We start from the raw sequence: 19682 nt of genomic DNA on the forward strand, positions 1-19682 counted from the left end.
TGAATGGGCATTATGTAATTGCTTTGGCTCACCTGTGGTGGTCGCTGAAGGGAAATTGAGCACATGCTGCCAGGTTTTCTCACAAACAAGAGCTGGTAGTTGAGGATCCACTATAATAGCCAAGGGACCATTCTAAAGTAAGAAAGTAGAGAACCCCTTGTGCTTGTATTTTCTTCAAACTGCATTACCCATTTTTTCGCTATGTGGGAGAACGGTGGTAGAAGCTGACTTTCTGTATAGCATAGACATGTAACAGAGGAGGTTTTTGGGTGTATTATTCAGGCCAAGTATTAGACTTATGCTGCCCAGACACTCAGATCTCAGTGGGCCTGGATGACAGAAAAAAATATTGTACATATTGAATTTCAACATGCTTGATCATTTATTTTCGTGGAAGATAAACCAGTTAGGCTATGTGCACAGGACATAACTTGGATGCCGGCACTATTGGTTAATTTTCCTGGGTGAAACCGGCATTCATTCTCCTGGAGCAGCTTCGCAGGTGGCTTTGCCATCATTCTAGCGGCTTGGCTGCGGGAATCGTTTGCTCTATATTGTGAGGTATAAAGGTCAAGTGGCTTCCTGGCACAAAGCGCCTAAAGAATTAGCGTAAGTAGTAGGAGGATAGGAGTGCTAGTCTCACTGCTGATGTGGAAATCAAGAAATCCAGAAGACATTGTACAGGATTGACCATGCGGTTTATTCTCAATGTGTTTAGAAGTTGGATCAGTTTCTTTATCAGGAGAACCACAATATGTATTGTGGACAGTGGGGTTCCTCTCCTGATGAAGACGTTGGTCCAACTTCAAAACGCGTTGACAAAAAAAATGCCTGATCAATCCTGTACAACGTCTTCTGGTTTTCTTAATTTTCACATGTCCTATCCTCCTACTACTTGTTTAAGATGGTGGCATCTCCCTACCTGAGGGTCCGGCAGCAGCAGATATCAATCTTTGATTCCTCAGTTGTGGGGTAAACATCTCCAAAAGATAAGCAGTATCATACCCTTCACCTTAGCAATTAGTTCATCAGATAAGACACTATTGCACTTGGTGTACCCATGCCTCTCTGACAAATGAGCATGTCACTTATTTTAACCAATTTAGGGTTTAAAAGAAGCGACATAACATAGAGCATGTGCACAGCAGTCTCATTTTGATATTGCTGTGCATTAGGTTTACTTTTTGGGGTGCTTTTTCAGGCAGATTCCCAGCGGAAACCACCTGAAAAAGATGTGTTCACACACTCTTAGGCTACTTTCAGACTTGCTTTATGAGGCACAGGGCAGGGCCCCCGCTAACCTCTGCCCTCGGCCGTGCCTCCTCCGGTCAGCTTCTCCTATGGGCGCATGACGCTACATGCGACTGGCGTACCCTATATTTAGCATTGGGTACGCTGGCCATGTGCTGGTATGTTTTTGCCGACGCATGTGCCCTTTTGGCGCTGCGCCGACGTGCGCCAAATGCACCGTGTTGCATTTTTGTGCGAACGGCACAGCGCAAAAAGGGCGCATGCACTGGCAAAAGCATACCGGCGCATGCACTGGCAAAAACATACCGGTGCACGGCCAGCTTACCAATGCTAAATATAAGGTACGCCAGTTGCATGCAGCGTCATGCGCCCATAGGAGCTGACCGGAGGAGGCATGGCCGGGGGCAGAGCTTAATGACGGCGCCTCATAACGCAAGTCTGAAAGTAGCCTTAGAAGTGTCTGGAGGTGGCAGAGACGTTTGGCAATGCTTTACCTGTCTTTCCCTTTCTAAAACCCAAGCATGATCAACTGAGCACAAAATATTTATGTGAAGTTGGATTTATGGGAAGTCCAATGAGTGCTCGGCCAGAAGCTTTAGTAAATGTATAGCCCCAGCAGAAACCTCCTGAAAAAGATGTTGTGTGCACACAATCTTACAAGTGTCTGGAGGAAGCAGATCCATTTGGCAATGGTTTACCTGTCTTTCTCTATCTATAACCTAAGCATGTTATACTGAGCCCAGAGTGTTTATGGGAAGTTGGATTTATGGGAAGTCCAATGAGTTCTCGGTCAGAAGTTTTAGTAAATGTATGGCCATATCAGTAGTGATTTCTCATAGAACTATAAGGAAATAATTTACGTTGCTTAACACCGACTACAAAGCCTCGTGTATTTCAACGTAGAGGTGATATAGCTCTTTAGAGTTAATTGCAAATATTGGCACATCTTTAATTCTTTTTTTATTTATCTAAATATTATATGTAAGTATCTACAATTCAATTTTCTATTGCACCACTTCACTCAGTCGTTCTACTGTAAAGTACTTTGCATCTTCACCTTTATTATATGCCGTTAGATGATCTCTAAGCTAAAGAATGTATGAAATGATTCATGTTAGTTACACGGTGGGACTAAAAAGAAAAGCCGGGTCACAAGTCACTAGTTTATTTAGCCAATTGAAATTCAAAGATCCTTCTGGGAAGATTTTAGAAAAAGAAACCCAATTAAATGATAGGGATAGCTCAATGGAATTAAAGCTGGAAAGAAAAACTAACAGGGAAAATAAAAGCAATGATAGAGATCAGTATCATGAGGAAAGTCAAGGAAACCAACGAAGAGCGAGAGAGAAGTTTGATGGAATTCAATCAAAATACTGAGCAGCCCCTATTTGATCCACAGAAATCTCATTATTGAACTTAGCAAATAGAGTTTGCAGTTTGAAGAAAATTGACAACCGGGGTTCTAATCTACCACAGAATCCAATTAATGTGTGGCACTGTACAAGTTAGGAGTTTTTTTTTATTTTTTTTACCTGGTACTAATCTGCTAAAGATAAAAAGTTAGACAAACAATGCAACCAAAGCCTATGGTTAAAGAAAAAAAAAATCAATGGTAAATCATATGAAGGGTTGACTTTTCAATTTCTTTCTGTTATTTAATTATATTGATTGGCAATATTGCTCATTGAACTGTGAAAGTTGGAAGCAGCCCACAAGTGAACCAAGGGAAGAATATATAATGTATTAAATGTCAATGGAGAATAAATCTCGACTCTCCTCCTTGGTCTCATCGGCTTTTTTTCTTCATCGATGATGTGAATTTTGATTACTATGAAGTAAATATATAACAGTCAGGGGAAATACCTGTCGAAGCAACAACTCTGTATATTATGTGCTATAATTTAACCTCTTGCTGTAAAGCCATACAATGATTAAACTTAAAGGGGTTATGCAGCCTTAGTGTACAAGTCTGCAGGCACGCTATGTGTGTCAAGATTATCCGGTGACAGCGGAAGCGTGATCAAAAGTATGCGATTTGCATACATGCGGTCATGTGCCGTCTAGATGTGCACAGCCTTGCTCAAAGCAAGTGACCGGAAGTATACAAATCCCAAAATTGTGGTCATATGACCATCTGCTCCCAGGGCCGCATCGGAGAGTCCTCACAGCACACAGTGCAACTACTGTGAAGATTCCCAAGTTTGCAGTCAGATAGAGCAACAGCAGATTAGTATCCTTTAAAAGAGTTGTCTGGATTAGAAAAAAAATACATTGAAATACTTGATTAATAAATAATAGACATTCAGAATTATGCAAGACAGGGTTCGCCAATGCCGGTCCTCTAGAGCCACTAACAGGTCATGTTTTCAGAATTTCCTTAGTATTGCCAAGATGATCATCGCATCACCTGGACAGGCAATAATTCCATCACCTGTGCAATACTAAGGAAATCCTGAAACCAAGACGTATTGGAGACTCTTGAGGATCGGAGTTGGGGAACACTGATTTAAGGCATAAATGCATTATGTGGACAGACCAATGATTTAATAGGAAGTTGTATAATGTTTGGTTATTACGATAATGGCACCACAGGAAAATTGATCACTTGCTGCCAGGATCCCTCATAGATTGCACTTAATCATTGGAGATCAGTTTATCCTTCAAAAAGACCCTTCTAAAGCCCCAGTCACACACAGCGATCTCGCTAGCGAGATTGCTGCTCAGTCACAAGTTTTGTGACGCAACAGCAATCTCACCAGCGAGATCGCTGTGTGTGACACTTACCACCGACCTGCCCCCCTGCCGGATATCACTGATTGTTGTGGAAAGGGGTGGACATTTTTTTGATTGTTGGTCTCCCGCTGGCCAGCACACATTGCTGCGTGTGGCAGGCGGGAGACCAGCGATCAGCAAGCTGGAGCTTGTAACCAAGGTAAACAGCGGGTTTCTAAGCGCCACACGGCGCTTAGAAACCCTCTGTGTACCTTAGTCACCAGCGCGCTGATGCAAGGAGCTGGTAACCAAGGTTATCAGTGGGTATCGAAATGCCGTGCGGCACTTAGCAACCTGCTGTTTACCTTGGTTACCAGCTCCCTGCACCAGCGCGCTGGTATCTAAGGTACACAGCGACGTGAGCGCTCGTCGTCGCTGGTGCTGATCGCTAGTGAAGCTGCCTGTTTGGCAGCTCACCAGCAATCATGCAGCAACACACCAGCGATTCTGACAAGTTGATATCGTTGTCGGGATGTGTGATGGGGCCCTAGCAATATTTAATTGCCCAAAAATGACAACGCTTTTGAGTATTTAGCAAATTAGAATATGAATAAATAGAAATGTACCTAATAGTCTAAATTATTGACCACCAAGATTTTCCTGAATTTTTCATGTAAGGCATTTTCTTGGAATGTACAACATGATCAGAGATGGCATCACCCTTGAAATGGCCAAGAGGCTCAGGTTAAGAGGAGCTAAGCAAAGCACTTTATGCCCTTGTCACTTATGACTGACACACTCAATTAGAATTTATGACCTCTATTAATGAGACGTCCTCCGTATTAAATTTATACGATGAATTCTAATTTTCCCCATTGTATCTTTTGTACGCGGTGACCTTCCCCGCCTTACCTTAGTATATATTACAGGCTCAGCTCTTAAAATATCATTAAAAAAATTCAGCTAAAAAGAAAATGATCTTATTTGACTAATATTCACGTGTTGCAAATAGATTATTGTTGATTATATCACATTTTAGCCTATTCATACTCCAAACCTTGCTGTTCGCACAAATATTAAACTTACCTTTAAGCCCGACTAATAGATTGAGAGGTTTTATTTTGGGATTCAGAAGTCAGTGGCTTGACCTGTTTATTTAGTAAATAATTGATTTTCTTGACCACGTGCCGCCCCAGTGACTGCCTTGTTGTCTTCACGGCATAAAAAGCCAATCAGCTTAATGAGTCGTCCAAACAACATTACAAATCTCAGCTTCCTAAACTTCAGAGTGTTGGACTGGCAGGATTGGCATGTGAGCAGAATTTTCAAGTTTTAATTGTAACATTACTTTAAGACTCATAGTAAAATAATAAAATATATAAAAAAAATGACGACTATTATCTCTCACTATAGTTAAAAAAAGAAATTATAACCCTTTGTAAGGGCATATGAAAATACCGTATTTATGGACTAGCAAATGCTGTACATTTTTTTCAGTTTCCATGGAAATACCACATCTGAATGCATAAATTTTTTTAAGGGAGTCTGTCAGCCCAAACTGACAGTATGCACTAAGAATGATAAAATATAATGTAATATAATGTATATAAATTGCATTTTTACTGTATAGTCAAATTCATCACAACCGGTGTTTTTCGTGCCAGTCTTGATGAAGAGGTGTGGTGGCGTCAGAGGCACTCTTAATGAATCAGGCACGTCTTAAAAGCAGTGTCCACCTCTACTCCCAATCAGATGCAGGTGTAAGATTCATGGCGTAAGGAAATGTTCCAAAACTTGGGTCCTCAAAAGAGGCCAACAGGATTTCTTTAGTGTTGTCCAGGTGATAATTCCATCTCCTGTGCAATACTAAGGAAATGCTGAAAACATGAACTGTTGGTGCCTCCTGAGGACTGGAGCTGGGGAATGCTGGTGTAAGGTATGCCACAACTGATGAATTAGATGAATGGACATCACCCCGCCCTCATCCTATCCCAGCTCTGGAGCTGACCAAGACTGGTGTGAAAACAGCAAAAGTTGCCAAATTTTTGGACAACCTCACTTTGCGTAACAATTTTGTGACTTTTCACGGTTGTACGACAGATTTCTGGTGTAAAAACTTTGATGAATCAGGGCATTAATGTTCTAATTGCTCTCTCCATTGTGCAGAAGCTAAAGATAATCACTGGTGGTCATGTGGACAAGAGTCTCGGGGCACTATTTTGTCTATTGATTTTGAAAATTAGGGCTTTATTCTTATTTTGCCATTGAATTCCAAAGGTTTTCTGTAGTTCTATTTGCATCTTGTCTATATATATATTTAGAAAATTGTGTCAACTAAGTACCCTATATTATTTACATATCCTATTATTTACTTATTTACTACATGGTATTTGTTCATTATTTTTATCCTAAGTTTGTAAGCGCTAGGTAACAACAACTTTTCATATTGCTCGGCTATAAAATAGAAGTTAAAAAAGTTTAACAAAATCACATTCTCAACATGACGAAGCTATTGATTGAAGCTGCACCTTAGACACTCCCTGCACTTAATACTTTTGCATTAACCATAATATATAAAAGTTTGTCTGTCTGCATGCAAATGATTCTATTTTAGAACATATTACTTAGAATCATTTTTATAAGTAAAGCATTTTCTACATGGATCTTGATTATATAGTATATAGTATATTTATGTTTTTTTTTGTAAGTACTTATGTCCCAAAAAAATGAGAAAGGTATCCAAGGAGTGATACCTTTATTGGCTAACAAGAGAAACTATATTTGCAAGCTTTCAGGGCTCAGGCGGCCCCTTCATCAGGTTACATTCCATCAGGCGGCCCCTTCATCAGGCTACTTTGGAATCGAGCCTGATGAAGGGGCCGCCTGAGCCCTGAAAGCTTGCAAATATAATTTCTCTGGTTAGCCAATACAGGTATCACTCCTTGAATACCTTTCTCATTTTTTGGGACATAAGTACTTATATCGATTTTTCTGGCTAACACGGTACCACGATATTATTTTGTGTTTTTTTTTAAAAAAACATTTTACTTAGCAAAAAATGTAGGACTGAATTATAGACAAAAGATGGCATGGTATAAAATAAAAACAACATTTCAGACAAATGAAAAAAGTAAATTTATTGTCTTTTCAAATGAAAAACAAAAAAAAATCCCAACAAATAAAATGGAAACACGAAAACAATGACGGTGACAATAACATGCACAAATGATAGCGTAGAAAAATTAACACTAAAATGACAATTTAAACAATATCACAATATGAATAATGCAGTAAGTAAATAAAATATGTAAAAAGAAAGAAAAAAGAGAAAACTACAATAAATTCTAAATATTGGCACAATAAGCAGAGAACATTATTAATTCAAAGATCTCATAGGAATTGATAAATGATGGCGCACCAATAATTTGACACAATAAAAAAAAACAACTTGTTCTTTATCAAAGGATAAATACTTGTAATACGAGTAAAAAATATATATTTATATGACAAAATGATTGTCTCGCACTGTTGGACGTATTACCATTTGAATAGGTAGTGTAATTAAAATGATCATATGTACCTTCACATCCTCTTTCTATTTGCCCATTACACAAAAGAGCATCTGAGATCAAGTCTGGAAGACGTCCATTCAGATCAACAGAAGCAAGGCAGCCCTGGAACCCTTCCTTAGCATGGACGAGTTTTGGCAATGTTTTGAACATTTCTTTGGCAACACCTCCTATGTAAAGGTCACCTTGCAGAAAGAGAAGAAAAGAAAGATGAAACAATTGTAAGGAAATGATCAATTATAGGACATTCCAAAATTATAGACCCACAATAAAACAGTCCACATTTTTAAAAAAAATACATTTTGTATGTTCAAATTTTAACACCTTCATTAATCTTTAAGAATAGCAACAAGATATGTAACAGAGTAAAAGTAAATCCATCACATTGAAGATGCCTTTCTATCAATGCGCAGGAATAGGGGATAAGAGGTGGGCGAACCTGGACAGAAATGTTCTGGGTTCGTACCAGAAAGTCACTCTTCGGGCCTCATTGCCGAGCATGGACTTTCTGCTGAAGTTCGGTGGGGGACGAGAGATAGAGGCGGAGAGAGAGATATTAGCAGCTTGGGAATCCATTATTTTCACTAGGGTTTGGGTACTGATGTAAGTTCAGGTACTATTCTGGTACTCGAACTGAACTTTTTAAAAAGTTTGGGTCAGGTACCAGAACCCAAACTTTCACCGGTCCACCAGTAAGTGGGTGGACTTGCTGAATGATTGACAGCCTACCTCGTATGAAGATGCATACAGAGGTAGTTGTCAAATACTGAGTAGGACAATCTAGCATACGATTTCTTAAAATAAGGTCCAATAAATATTTTCTAACAAAACTGTACATCCCTTTAATATGCTTTAAAAAAGATTGCACACATTTTTTATTTAATCATATTTTATTATGATACATTTTTTTTTGGAAGTGCATTGAGCAGCAGGGTGGTGTGCTGGTAAAAGGGAAAAAAAAAAACTCTTTTAAATCTTCTGCCTGAGCGAGTGTGTACAAGCTGAGTGTGACCTGAGCGTAAGTGCGAACTGCGGTAAGTGTGTGACTTGTGATTCAGTGAAGAGATATTTGGAAAATTTTTAACAAATACCTGTGTGAGTTGCTGAATTGTGGGTTGCTGAGTACTTTCTACCTGTTCAATTTTTGGGGGGCTTGTTTAACCTATTTAATCTCTTATTGTACTATCTGTGTTTTTAAGGGTTAACTATATTGCATTTAAATCTTGAGGTGTAACTATTTTCACAAGGTGTTAAGTGTTTATAAGGGGCAGCTGGTTGGGGATCAACTCCTTTTGGAAGTGCATTGAGCAGCAGGGTGGTGTGCTGGTAAAAGGGAAAAAAAATCTCTTTTAAATCTTCTGCCTGAGCGAGAGTGAACAAACTGAGTGTGACCTGAGCGTAAGTGCGAACTGTGGTAAGTGTGTGACTTGTGATTCAGTGACTTTGGATTCAGGGAGTTTCCAAGGGAGGTATTACTGAATTGCTGTTATATTTTATTAATACTTTTAATTTATTTTTGCTTATCTTTTCTGTCTGGTGCAATCCCCATTAGGATGTGCTCCACTATTGCCAATGCCATCCAGTGTACGTCTTGCCGTATGTATGAAATCCTTGAACAGCCGGTCGAGGGTGCATACTGCTGTGCGAGATGTGAGCATGTTGTGCATTTGGAAGCCCAGATACTGGATCTAAATGTGCAGCTGGCAACACTGAGATCCATAGACAATATGGAAAGGAGTCTTCTGCTCACTGAGCAGACGCTCAATGGGATAGATGAGAGGGGATGCTAGGTTGGAGCTGCAGGACAATGAAGCAGCTAGCTGGGTGACAGTTAGAAGGCAGGGTAAAGGGAAGAGCACCAGGGAGGCTAGTCCTGATCTGGCACACCCCAATAAGTTTGCTAAGTTGGCAGATGAGGGGAGTGTTAGTGTAGGAGTAGCACTGCTGCAGCAAGGCATGTCCTCTGAAAGCCGGAGGAGTGTCTGCTCCAGTAAGGGGGGAAATAGGAGAGCAGGGCAGGCCAGACAGGTTCTGGTAGCGAGGGACTCAATTATTAGGGGAACAGATAGGGCAATCTGTCAAAAAGACAGGGATCGTCGAACGATGTGCTGCCTACCTGGCGCTCGAGTTTGACACATCGCTGATCGGGTTGACAGATTACTGGGAGGGGCTGGTGAGGATCCAGTGGTCATGGTGCACATTGGCACAAATGACAAAGTTAGAGGTAGGTGGAAGGTCCTTAAAGATGATTTCAGGGAATTAGGCTGCAAACTTAAAGCAAGGACCTCCAAGGTGGTATTTTTGGAAATACTTACTGTACCACATGCCACACCAGAGTGGCCACGGGAGATTAGGGAGGTTACTAAGTGGCTCAGGAATTGGTGTAGGATGGAGGGGTTTGGGTTCCTGGAAAACTGGGCCGACTTCTCAGTTAGCTACAGGTTCTACGCTAGGGACGGGCTGCACCTCAATGGGGAGGGTGCAGCTGTGCTGGGGGAGAAAATGGCTAGAAGGTTGGAGGAGTGTTTAAACTAGGGACGGGGAAGGGTATTCCTTTTATAGGAGGGGAAGACAGTGCAGATAGAGACTTGGGCACAAATAATGAAATTGGAGGTGGGGGTGGCATGGGGGGTGGGGTTAGAACAGTTAATAATTTAAGAAATAATAGAGGTACAGAGAGATACATAATTGCATGTATCCTAATGCCAGAAGCCTCACCAACAAAATGGAGGAATTGGAGTTAATATTGTTGGAGCATAATTATGACATGGTGGGGATATCTGAGACATGGCTGGACGAGAGCCGTGACTGGGTGGTTAATTTACAGGGCTATAGTCTGTTCAGAAATTACCATACAAATAAGCGAGGGGGAGGTGTGTGTTTATATGTAAAATCATCCTTAAAACCCATCCTGCGTGATAATATATATGAATGCTAGGGGAGGGAGGTGCCGGACAACGGCCGTTTCGCGATTACTCGCTTCTACGGGTCCTGGACCCGTAGAAGCGAGTAATCGCGAAACGGCCGTTGTCCGGCACCTCCCTCCCCTAGCTTTCCTCTAACATCCTGCATATCCACACATCTATTGATGGAATTTATGTGAAATAAAGACGCACAGATTTTCAGCTATATCGGTGAGTGCTGCATATTTCTCCTTTTTTCGCTTCACATTGAAATATTCATGTTTTTTCATGCAAGCACCTCCGTTCTTTGACTGAAATATAAACCGCAATACTTCAGATAAATAGCTCCGTCTGTTAATGTGGTGGTTTGTGTGCCCTAGTATGCCATTCATCTGATTGCTCTTTGCTGTGATAATATATATGAATCTAATGAAAATGTAGAGTCCCTGTTAGTGGAGATAAGGGGAGGGGGAAAAAATAAATTACTGATAGGGGTTTGTTATAAGTCTCCAAAAATAATGGAAGCAACAGAGAATATCCTCATAAAGCAAATAGATGAAGCAGCGACTCATGGAGAAGTCATTATTATGGGGGACTTCAACTACCCTGAAATACATTGGGGAACCGAAACCTGCAGTTCCAGCAAAGCTAATGGGTTTCTGACAGCTATGAGAGACAATTACCTTTCTCAACTGGTTCAGGACCCAACAAGAGGGGGGCACAGCTAGACCTAATATTAACCAACTGGCCAGACCGTATATGAAATATAAGGGTTGAGGGTCGCTTGGGTAATAGTGATCACAAAATAATAAGTTATCAGGTGTCCTTTAATAAGATGTGTAGTAGAGGGGTTACAAGGACACTAAACCTCAGGAAAGCAAATTTTCAACGGATGAGAGATGATCTTGGTGCAATTAACTGGGACGATATCCTGAGACATAAAATACACAAAGAAAATGGGAGAATGTTTATTAACATTCTGAATAGGACCTGTGCACAATATACACCGTATGGGAATAAACATGTTAGAAATAGGAGGAAACCACTATGGCTAAATTGAGCTGTAAGGGGCGCAATAAGTGACAAAAAGAAAGCATTTAGAGAATTAAATCAAGTAGGTAGTAGTGAGGCATTAAATAAATACAGAAGATTAAATAAATTCTGTAAAAAGCAAATCAAGACAGCAAAGATTGAGACAGAGAGACTCATTGCCAGAGAAAGTAAAAATAATCCCAAAATATTCTTTAACTACATAAATAGTAAGAAGCTAAAAAATGACAGTGTTGGCCACCTTAAAATTGTCTGGGTGAAATGATGGATGAGGATGAGGAAAAAGCCAATATGCTAAATGACTTTTTTTCAACAGTATTTACACAAGAAAATCCCATGATGGATAACAAGATCAGGGATAAAAATTATCCATTAAATGTCACCTGCTTAACCCAGCAGGAAGTACGGCAGTGTCTAAAACTCACTAAAATGGACAAATCCCCGGGCCCGGATGGGATACATCCCCGAGTACTGCAGGAATTAAGCAAAGTCATAGAGAGACCATTATTTTATTCTTTAAAGGTTCTATAATAACAGGGTCTGTACCACAGGACTGGTGTATAGCAAATGTGGTGCCAATATTCAAAAAAGGGACAAAAACTGAACTTAGAAATTATAGGCCAGTAAGTTTAACCTTAACTGTGGATAAAATCCTGGAGGGTTTTCTAAGAGATTCTATACTGGAGTATCTGAAGAAGAATAACCTCATGACTCAATATCAACATGGGTTTACAAGGGACCGCTCCTGTCAGACTAATCTGATTATTATGAAGAGGTAAGTTTGTACATGGACTTTTCAAAAGCTTTTGATATGGTGTCACACAAAAGGTTGATACATAAAATGAGAACAATGGGGATAGGGGAAAAAATATGCAAGTGGGTTAAGAGCTGGCTCAGGGATAGGAAACAAAGGGTGGTGATTAATGGAGCACACTCGGACTGGGTCACGGTTAGCAGTGGGGTACCACAGGGGCAGTTTTGGGCCCGCTTCTTTTTAACATATTTATTAATGACCTTGTAGGGGCATAGAGAGTAGAATTTCAATATTTGCAGATGACACTAAACTCTGCAGGGTAATCAATACATAGGAGGACAATTTTATATTACAGGAGGATTTATGTAAACTAGAAGCTTGGGCTGATAAATGGCAAATGAGCTTTAATGGGGATAAATGTAAGGACATGCACTTGGGTAGAATGAACAAGATGTATAATTATGTGCTTAATTGTAAAACACTGGGCAAAACTGTCACTGAAAAAGACCTGGGTATATGGGTGGACGACAAACTCACATTTAGTGGCCAGTGTCAGGCAGTTGCTGCAAAGGCCAATAAAATAATAGGATGCATTAAAAGAGGCATAGATGCTTATGAGGAGAACAGAATTTTACCTCTATATAAGTCACTAGTGTGACCACACTTAGAATACTGTGTACAGTTCTGGTCTCCAGTGTATAAGAAAGACATAGCTGAACTGGAGCGGGTGCAGAGAAGAGCGACCAAGGTTATTAGGGAACTAGGAGGTCTGCAATACCGAGACAGGTTATTACACTTGGGGTTATTTAGTTTGGAAAATCGAAGGCTTAGGGTTGATCTTATTACAATGTATAAATATATGCGGGGACAGTATAAAGACCTTTCTAATGATCTTTTTTCTCTTAGACCTGTGACAGGGACAAGGGGGCATCCTCTATGTCTGGAGGAAAGAAGGTTTAAGCATACTCACAGATGCGGATTCTTTACTGTAAGAGCAGAGAGACTATGGAACTCTCTGCCATATGATGTTGTAATGAGTGATTCCCTACTAAAATTTAAGAAGGCTCTGGATGCCTCTCTTGAAAAGTATAATATTACAGGGTATATACACTAGTTTCCTTAATATTGCATTGATCCAGGGAGCTAGTCTGATTGCCGTATGTTGAGTCAGGAAGGAATTTTTTTCCCCAATGTGAAGCTTACTGTTTTCTACATGGGGTTTTTTTTGCCTTCCTCTGGATCAACATGTTAGGGCAAGTTAGGACAGGATATGGGTTGAACTAGATGGACTTAAAGTCTTCCTTCAACCTTAATAACTATGTTACTATGTTATTTTAATATATATTACATTTTAGTAGGTTATTACATGGGATAAACCAATTATTTTCTTGCTTTCAAAGCTAAAGAATAGAAGTTATTTAAAAAAAAAGAAATCCTTTAAATCCTTATACAGGAAAAAGTCCATTTTTATTTTTATATTTCTAATTTAGAATAGAAATAAATATTACCACTCATAAAAAACGTAACAAAATACATCTAAAAATTACACACAAATATTGTTTGTAAGATAAAATGTCACTAGGATTTAAGAAGAAATAATGACAACGAAAACAGAAAAGTTGCCAAAATCTAAAGGTCAAGAGAAGATCAATGGAACCCAAGAACACATTGACTTCCACATGTGATAAATGTTTTTCCTCCTACAGAAACTCCAGCTGGTAAAGGTGAATCTGCTTCTAGTGAGGTTCTGATGACTATGTCTTTAACAAACATAATAAAAAAATGGGGTCAGACAGTTCCTGCCAGTTGCCAAATGTCAAGGTTAAAAAATAATTTTGTAGGCTTCAGAAGTTGACTTGGAAGTTGACTGTGTATTTCTGTGCTTCCTTCTGCCCAGCTGAGGACTTACTGGAGATAATATTGTTTGTAAGCCAGAGAAGAAGGTTAAGAAGCACAGTGAATAGATAAAAAAAAAAAGAAATGGCCCCATGGAGCAAAATAAAATACTGTAGTGACTATACTGCGAGGATAAAAATGTGACGGGCCAGCTGCCTTCTTATAAAGGAATGGTGAGAACAGCTATTTTGACAGAGATAGAGATGTGCAGCGCTTTGCATATATTGTCTACAGGGTCGGGGTGTTCTCTGGAATCACAAATAAAAGTAGAAGAGGTACTCCTGACCCCTCTAGGCACAGACTAAATGACTGTGAACAGTGAATATGAAGGCTCTCTTCATTCAGGTCTATGAAATGTGTCCTCCACCGGACTGCCAGTGGAGATGTAATGATTGCTTGAAATTGGAAAAGCTCTTTAATGGGACTCTGTCCCAATTTAATTGGAATCTGTCAGCAGGTTTTGCTATTTAATTCAGCAGCACCATTATGTAGGAACAGAGACTCTGACTTCAGTGATGTGTCAGGAACAGTTACAATAAAATCAGTGTTTTATCAGCAGAAGATTATCACTAGAGGACTAGTTGTCTCGAGCTATGTAGTCCTACTGCCCCTTCCACTGATTGGCACCTTTTTGTAAACACTAAAAAGCAGCCAGCCAATCAGTGGTGTGGGCGGGGTTATGCAGAGCTCAGCAATTACAGAAGAGGGAGCTCTGCAACAGACAAAACAGGGATTGTATCAAAATGACAGCATGCAGACCAGTAAGTGGCACATCGCTGGAATCAGAGTGTCTACTGCTCTCAGGTGACATAGCTAAAACCTGGTGACAGAATCTCATAAGGTGTATGTGCATACCTTGTCTGTCTGAGGTTGGTCCCCTCTGAAAGCAAAAGATTGAACATATGGACTTCTATGTCAAAACTATCTGCTGTTCATATGATCAGTCTTTTTAATCTTGTTTGAACCACTTCACATTTCTATTGACTATTCTATCTTCCAACTAGGAAGACACCACAAACTAACTAAAGAAGTCTGTGGGGAGCCCGAAAAGGCAGATGGGAGATGTCTGGCATCTTTTCTAGCACTACAGAAACTCCATGAAGAAGTAACCTAAGATGGCAGCCCATATATAGTATTCTGTTATATTACAAAAGTTAAATAAATAAGTAATAACTTTAAAAAATTGTAGACAAAGAGTTCAGACAAGGCTAATATTCTTTGTTGCGTTAGAGCAAGACCTGGGAGATGATACATTTTTCAGAGATTCAAAGAATGAATCTCATATCATTTCTTTAGGTCGTACCTTATAGAGTACAATGTATACGTTTTTCATGGATTGTGGTTTTATATATGAGATGACACAACTCTGCCTACTAAATACTAAATACTTAACTTTTGGATAGTTTTTAGAACAGTGGAATTTAATTCCCAACACATCCTCTGGTCAGCAGATTAAGTGATATCACCCCCTTTATTGTTTACAAGGCTTAGGTACATATTTTCTGCTTTGATCATGCCTGAGAAATGATGAAGGGGACACATAGCTTATGGAATCAATATCAGCCTTCAATAAGCTGAAAAGTAGATATTCTTGGCCAATACTACAACTAATATCAAAGACTGATCGTCACTTCCAAACAGAAAGCACGTGTAAACAGGTGCATGCTAAGAGTAGCAGAATCCTACCTATCCATATAAATGTAAGCAAAGGAGAAGAATAACATTAGGTTAGGTTCCCAGCAAAGAGGATCGCCTTGTTGTTGGCTGCTGGGCATGCATGAATTGGCCAATTTTTGGGATACAAATCTTTGTTTTTCCTATTTTCTAGAGTAATGCAATTCCAATTTCTTATATTTCATGTTTGCATGCCATAGCGTTACAGAGTGCAACTTTATTTGTTAAATCCTAAGACTAAGATATCAATATTAACCCTTAAAAAATATTATAAAATGAAGGCAACAACACCATTGAGAGCTGTTATGACCATTTATTGTATAAAGGAATTAAAGGGAATCTGTCACCCTTTTTCTTGACTATCAGCTGCCACCACTGACATCAGGGGCTTATCTACAGCATTCTGTAATGCTGTAGATAAGCCCCCGATGTAACCTGAAAGAGAAGAAAAACATGTTAGATTATACTCACCGGAGGGGGCGGTCCGGTCCGATGGGTGTTGCGGTCCGACACCTCCCATCTTCATACGATGCCGTCCTCTTCTCCCTGTCCTGTAGTGGCTCCGGCAGAGTCCTGCAGTGCGCAGGCATTGGGAGAGGTCTGGCGCCTGCACACTGCAGGACTCTGCTCTGCCCTCAACAGGGCAGAGCAGTGCGCCTGCGCCAGAGCCACTACAGGACGGGAAGAATAGGACTGCATTGTATGAAGATGGGAGGCGTCGGACCGGACCGCAACACCCATCAGACCGGACCGCCCCCTCCGGTGATTATAATCTAACGTGTTTTTCTTATCTTTCAGGTTACATCAGGGGCTTATCTACAGCATTGCAGAATACTGTAGTTTAGCCCATGATGTCAGTGGCGGCAGCTGATAGTAAAAAAAAAAGGGTGACAGATTCAATTTAATAGAAAATTATTAAATAATGGATGCAATAATAATAATTATAATAATAGAAAAATAGAATAATTTTAAAAACGGAGATTTTTTTGTAATTGTGGTAGAAATAATCGCATTATTCAAAACTACACTGCAAAGTGAATTTAGCCTAGGAAGAGTAAAAAAATATATATATTTGTCATTTTGTGTAAAGGAGGGAAGGAAAAAGTAAGTAAAGCTCGCTGTAAAGAGACATATTACTAAGGCATCAGCTGAGACAGCAGGTTTAAAATCACCAAAACTTTATTATATGCTTCAGCAGTCAGAGCTTGAATAAACAGTGCATGCCTATTTAGTGAGGCTCACAGATGACCTTCATCCACTGAGCATGATACGCAGGCTGGTTATCCATACACTTGGAAAATCATCTCAAGGTCTATGATAATAAACAATGTAGCTTTATTATGTGTATACAGTAACATGGAACACAGCTGGAAAGCAGAATTATTAGATAAACCACACATTCAGGTTTATAAACAGAGACTGAAAAAAAGAGTCTGGATGACCTTTTCGGCATAGTTTGCCCCCCAAAAAAGTAAAAACATAAAATATTACAAATAGCAGTTTTTGTTTTTAAACTAATAGCAAATCTATAATGTATCACATTCTGTAAATACTTCATTATGGATTGAAAGTACAAAACTTCTATATCCTCAAGCTTCCCAATGTTATTTCCAAACAGATCTCTGGGGTAGAGATGATAGAGTCTGTTCGGATTTTGTCCCTGAATCTGATTTTGACATATTTGTGCCATATTTGAACACTACTCGTGCCGAATGTCTGTCTTATGATCGGTTCTGAACATATTCGGTAATCTCTACTCCCATTGACTCTAATGATGTTCGGCTGTGTTCGACGAATATTGCAAAAACAATATTCAATTCCGATCGTATTCGAACAAATTCACTCATCTCTGCTCAGGGGTAAGGTTTCTTGATGTGGAGAGTGACAAGCCAAGCCTGGCATGTCAGAGTGAGGAGACTTATTCACCATGTATGCTCCTCAGGGAAATTAAATATGCAAATTGCCTCTTCAGAGAGGGAGAGGACTTGAACTCTAGTGACACCTATTAGAAATGGAAATCCTAAAAGTCAATATTGACCCTTTAACGAGCCTTGCCAATCTCAATTTTCAGCCAGTGTTTCGGGGTGTTGCCCCCTCTTGAGTGCAAAGTGTGAGATCTGATTTGAATGAAACAGATGTCACACCTACAATAACTTAAGGAGTCTGTCGGCACAAAATGACTATTCAGACCCATCACTGGAGCTCAATTCATGAATCTCCAACCATTTCTTTTTTATTGACAGTTCTGACTGTATATGAGCCAAAAAAAGGCTCAGAAAGATGGAATACAAGTAGGTAGGAAGTTGCACCGAACAGTTTGAGGACGCCAAGGTTTCACCGAGTGCCTACGCTTAGTTGAATAGTCATTTTGTGCCAACAAACTCTTGGATGTATGATTGTTTGACTGCTACAAGACTGAGGTTGATTGTAGTATAGCCTCTATATGCTCACAGGTTACAGCTGCAGCTCGGCCGGTTCAGATTGACTATTTTGCATTAGCACAATCCCTCCACAAACATATTAATTAGTTAAAGCATGGAAAACTCATTGCAATTATACCAGGAATAAATCAGCTATAAGCAAGTAAGGTACCACTGAGAAAAAGAATATCATCAAGTAAGTGCCACACACAGAGTGGGACAAATACATAATAATATTTGCATAATCATTAAATATGTATTTTTATTTCCCGGTAAGCTGTAACTGTTATGTCAGTTGAAGACACAATTCCTCCTCCAAGGTGTAGTGTAATCTGGAGGAGTTGCATGTATTAATGGTCAAGAATGATTTACGTTCATTCCATAGAAAATCAGCAGCAAGTGAAGACTGCACATATAGGAGTGGGGGAATCATCTATTCCTGGAGGACCCTTTAACCCTGTGACATCAACATAAGAAAATTATTTATTGTTTAAATCTGGTTTTGTGTTAAATGTATTTGACAAAAATAGCAATAGTGTTTTTTTTTCTTATCATGATCTTTATTTATAGTTTATAGTTGTCTTGCAATTTTCACACTAACTGATACAGATTTCTTAGACTCATACTTTCTTTCAGGAAGAGCTTTCAGCAGCGTCTTTATCATCAGAGGCAGGATTACATACACATACACATCTAATAACACAGATTCACCATTCACAATAGGTGATGTCCCAGCTGACTTTGCTCCCCTGCCCTTCACAAAGTCTTTGCACATTAGATACTTCAATGCAAAAGGTCTGAGCATTCTGGTTAATGTACATATGTTGTTTCCTGAAACAATAAAAAGTTATAGTCTAAAAAAAAAGTCTCAGCAGCAAGTGTAAAAATTGCTACATTTCTATTTTGTTTATTTTTTATGTTAATTGTGGTATGTAAAAAAAAAAATGGTAGCAATCTGGGCCTTGAGCAAGATTCTAGATTCCATTTCTAGGCTGTGTGCACCAACAATGTTGTCATTTAAATGCCGCTGTCAGAGACTGACTTTGTCATTTAAATGTTAGACTGCAGCAATCAGAGCTAGCTCTGGTCACTGCAGTTAAAGGCAAATATTGGCTATGTAATATTACAGTCATATGTAAAAGTTTGGGCACCCCTATTAATGTTAACCTTTTTTCTTTATAACAATTTTGGTTTTTGCAACAGGTATTTCAGTTTCATATGTCTAATAACTGATGGACTCAGTTATATTTCTGGATTCAAATGAGGTTTATTGTACTAACAGAAAATGTGCAATCTGCATTTAAACAAAATTTGACTGGTGCAAAAGTATGGGCACCCTTATCATTTTCTTGATTTGAACACTTCTAACTACTTTTTACTGACTTCCTGAAGCACTAAATTGGTTTTGTAACCTCATTGAGCTTTGAACTTCATAGCCAGGTGTATCAAATCA

At 39.4% G+C, this 19682-nt stretch overlaps 1 protein-coding gene across 11 annotated transcripts in view; it reads right to left on the reverse strand.

The window, feature by feature from the left end:
* Nucleotides 1-19682, reverse strand: part of NRXN1 (neurexin 1) — a 1899875-nt gene that overhangs the window by 789589 nt on the left and 1090604 nt on the right. For all 11 annotated transcript variants that reach the window (XM_073553976.1, XM_073553975.1, XM_073553974.1 and 8 more), the window contains one exon: nt 7544-7717. In XM_073553976.1, the coding sequence (XP_073410077.1) occupies nt 7544-7717 (174 nt within the window). The remainder of the gene's footprint in view (nt 1-7543; nt 7718-19682) is intronic.

Source organism: Dendrobates tinctorius, unplaced genomic scaffold, assembly GCF_039654945.1.
Source record: "Dendrobates tinctorius isolate UK_male_01 unplaced genomic scaffold, ASM3965494v1 ptg000205l, whole genome shotgun sequence".
Classification (NCBI taxonomy): domain Eukaryota; kingdom Metazoa; phylum Chordata; class Amphibia; order Anura; family Dendrobatidae; genus Dendrobates; species Dendrobates tinctorius.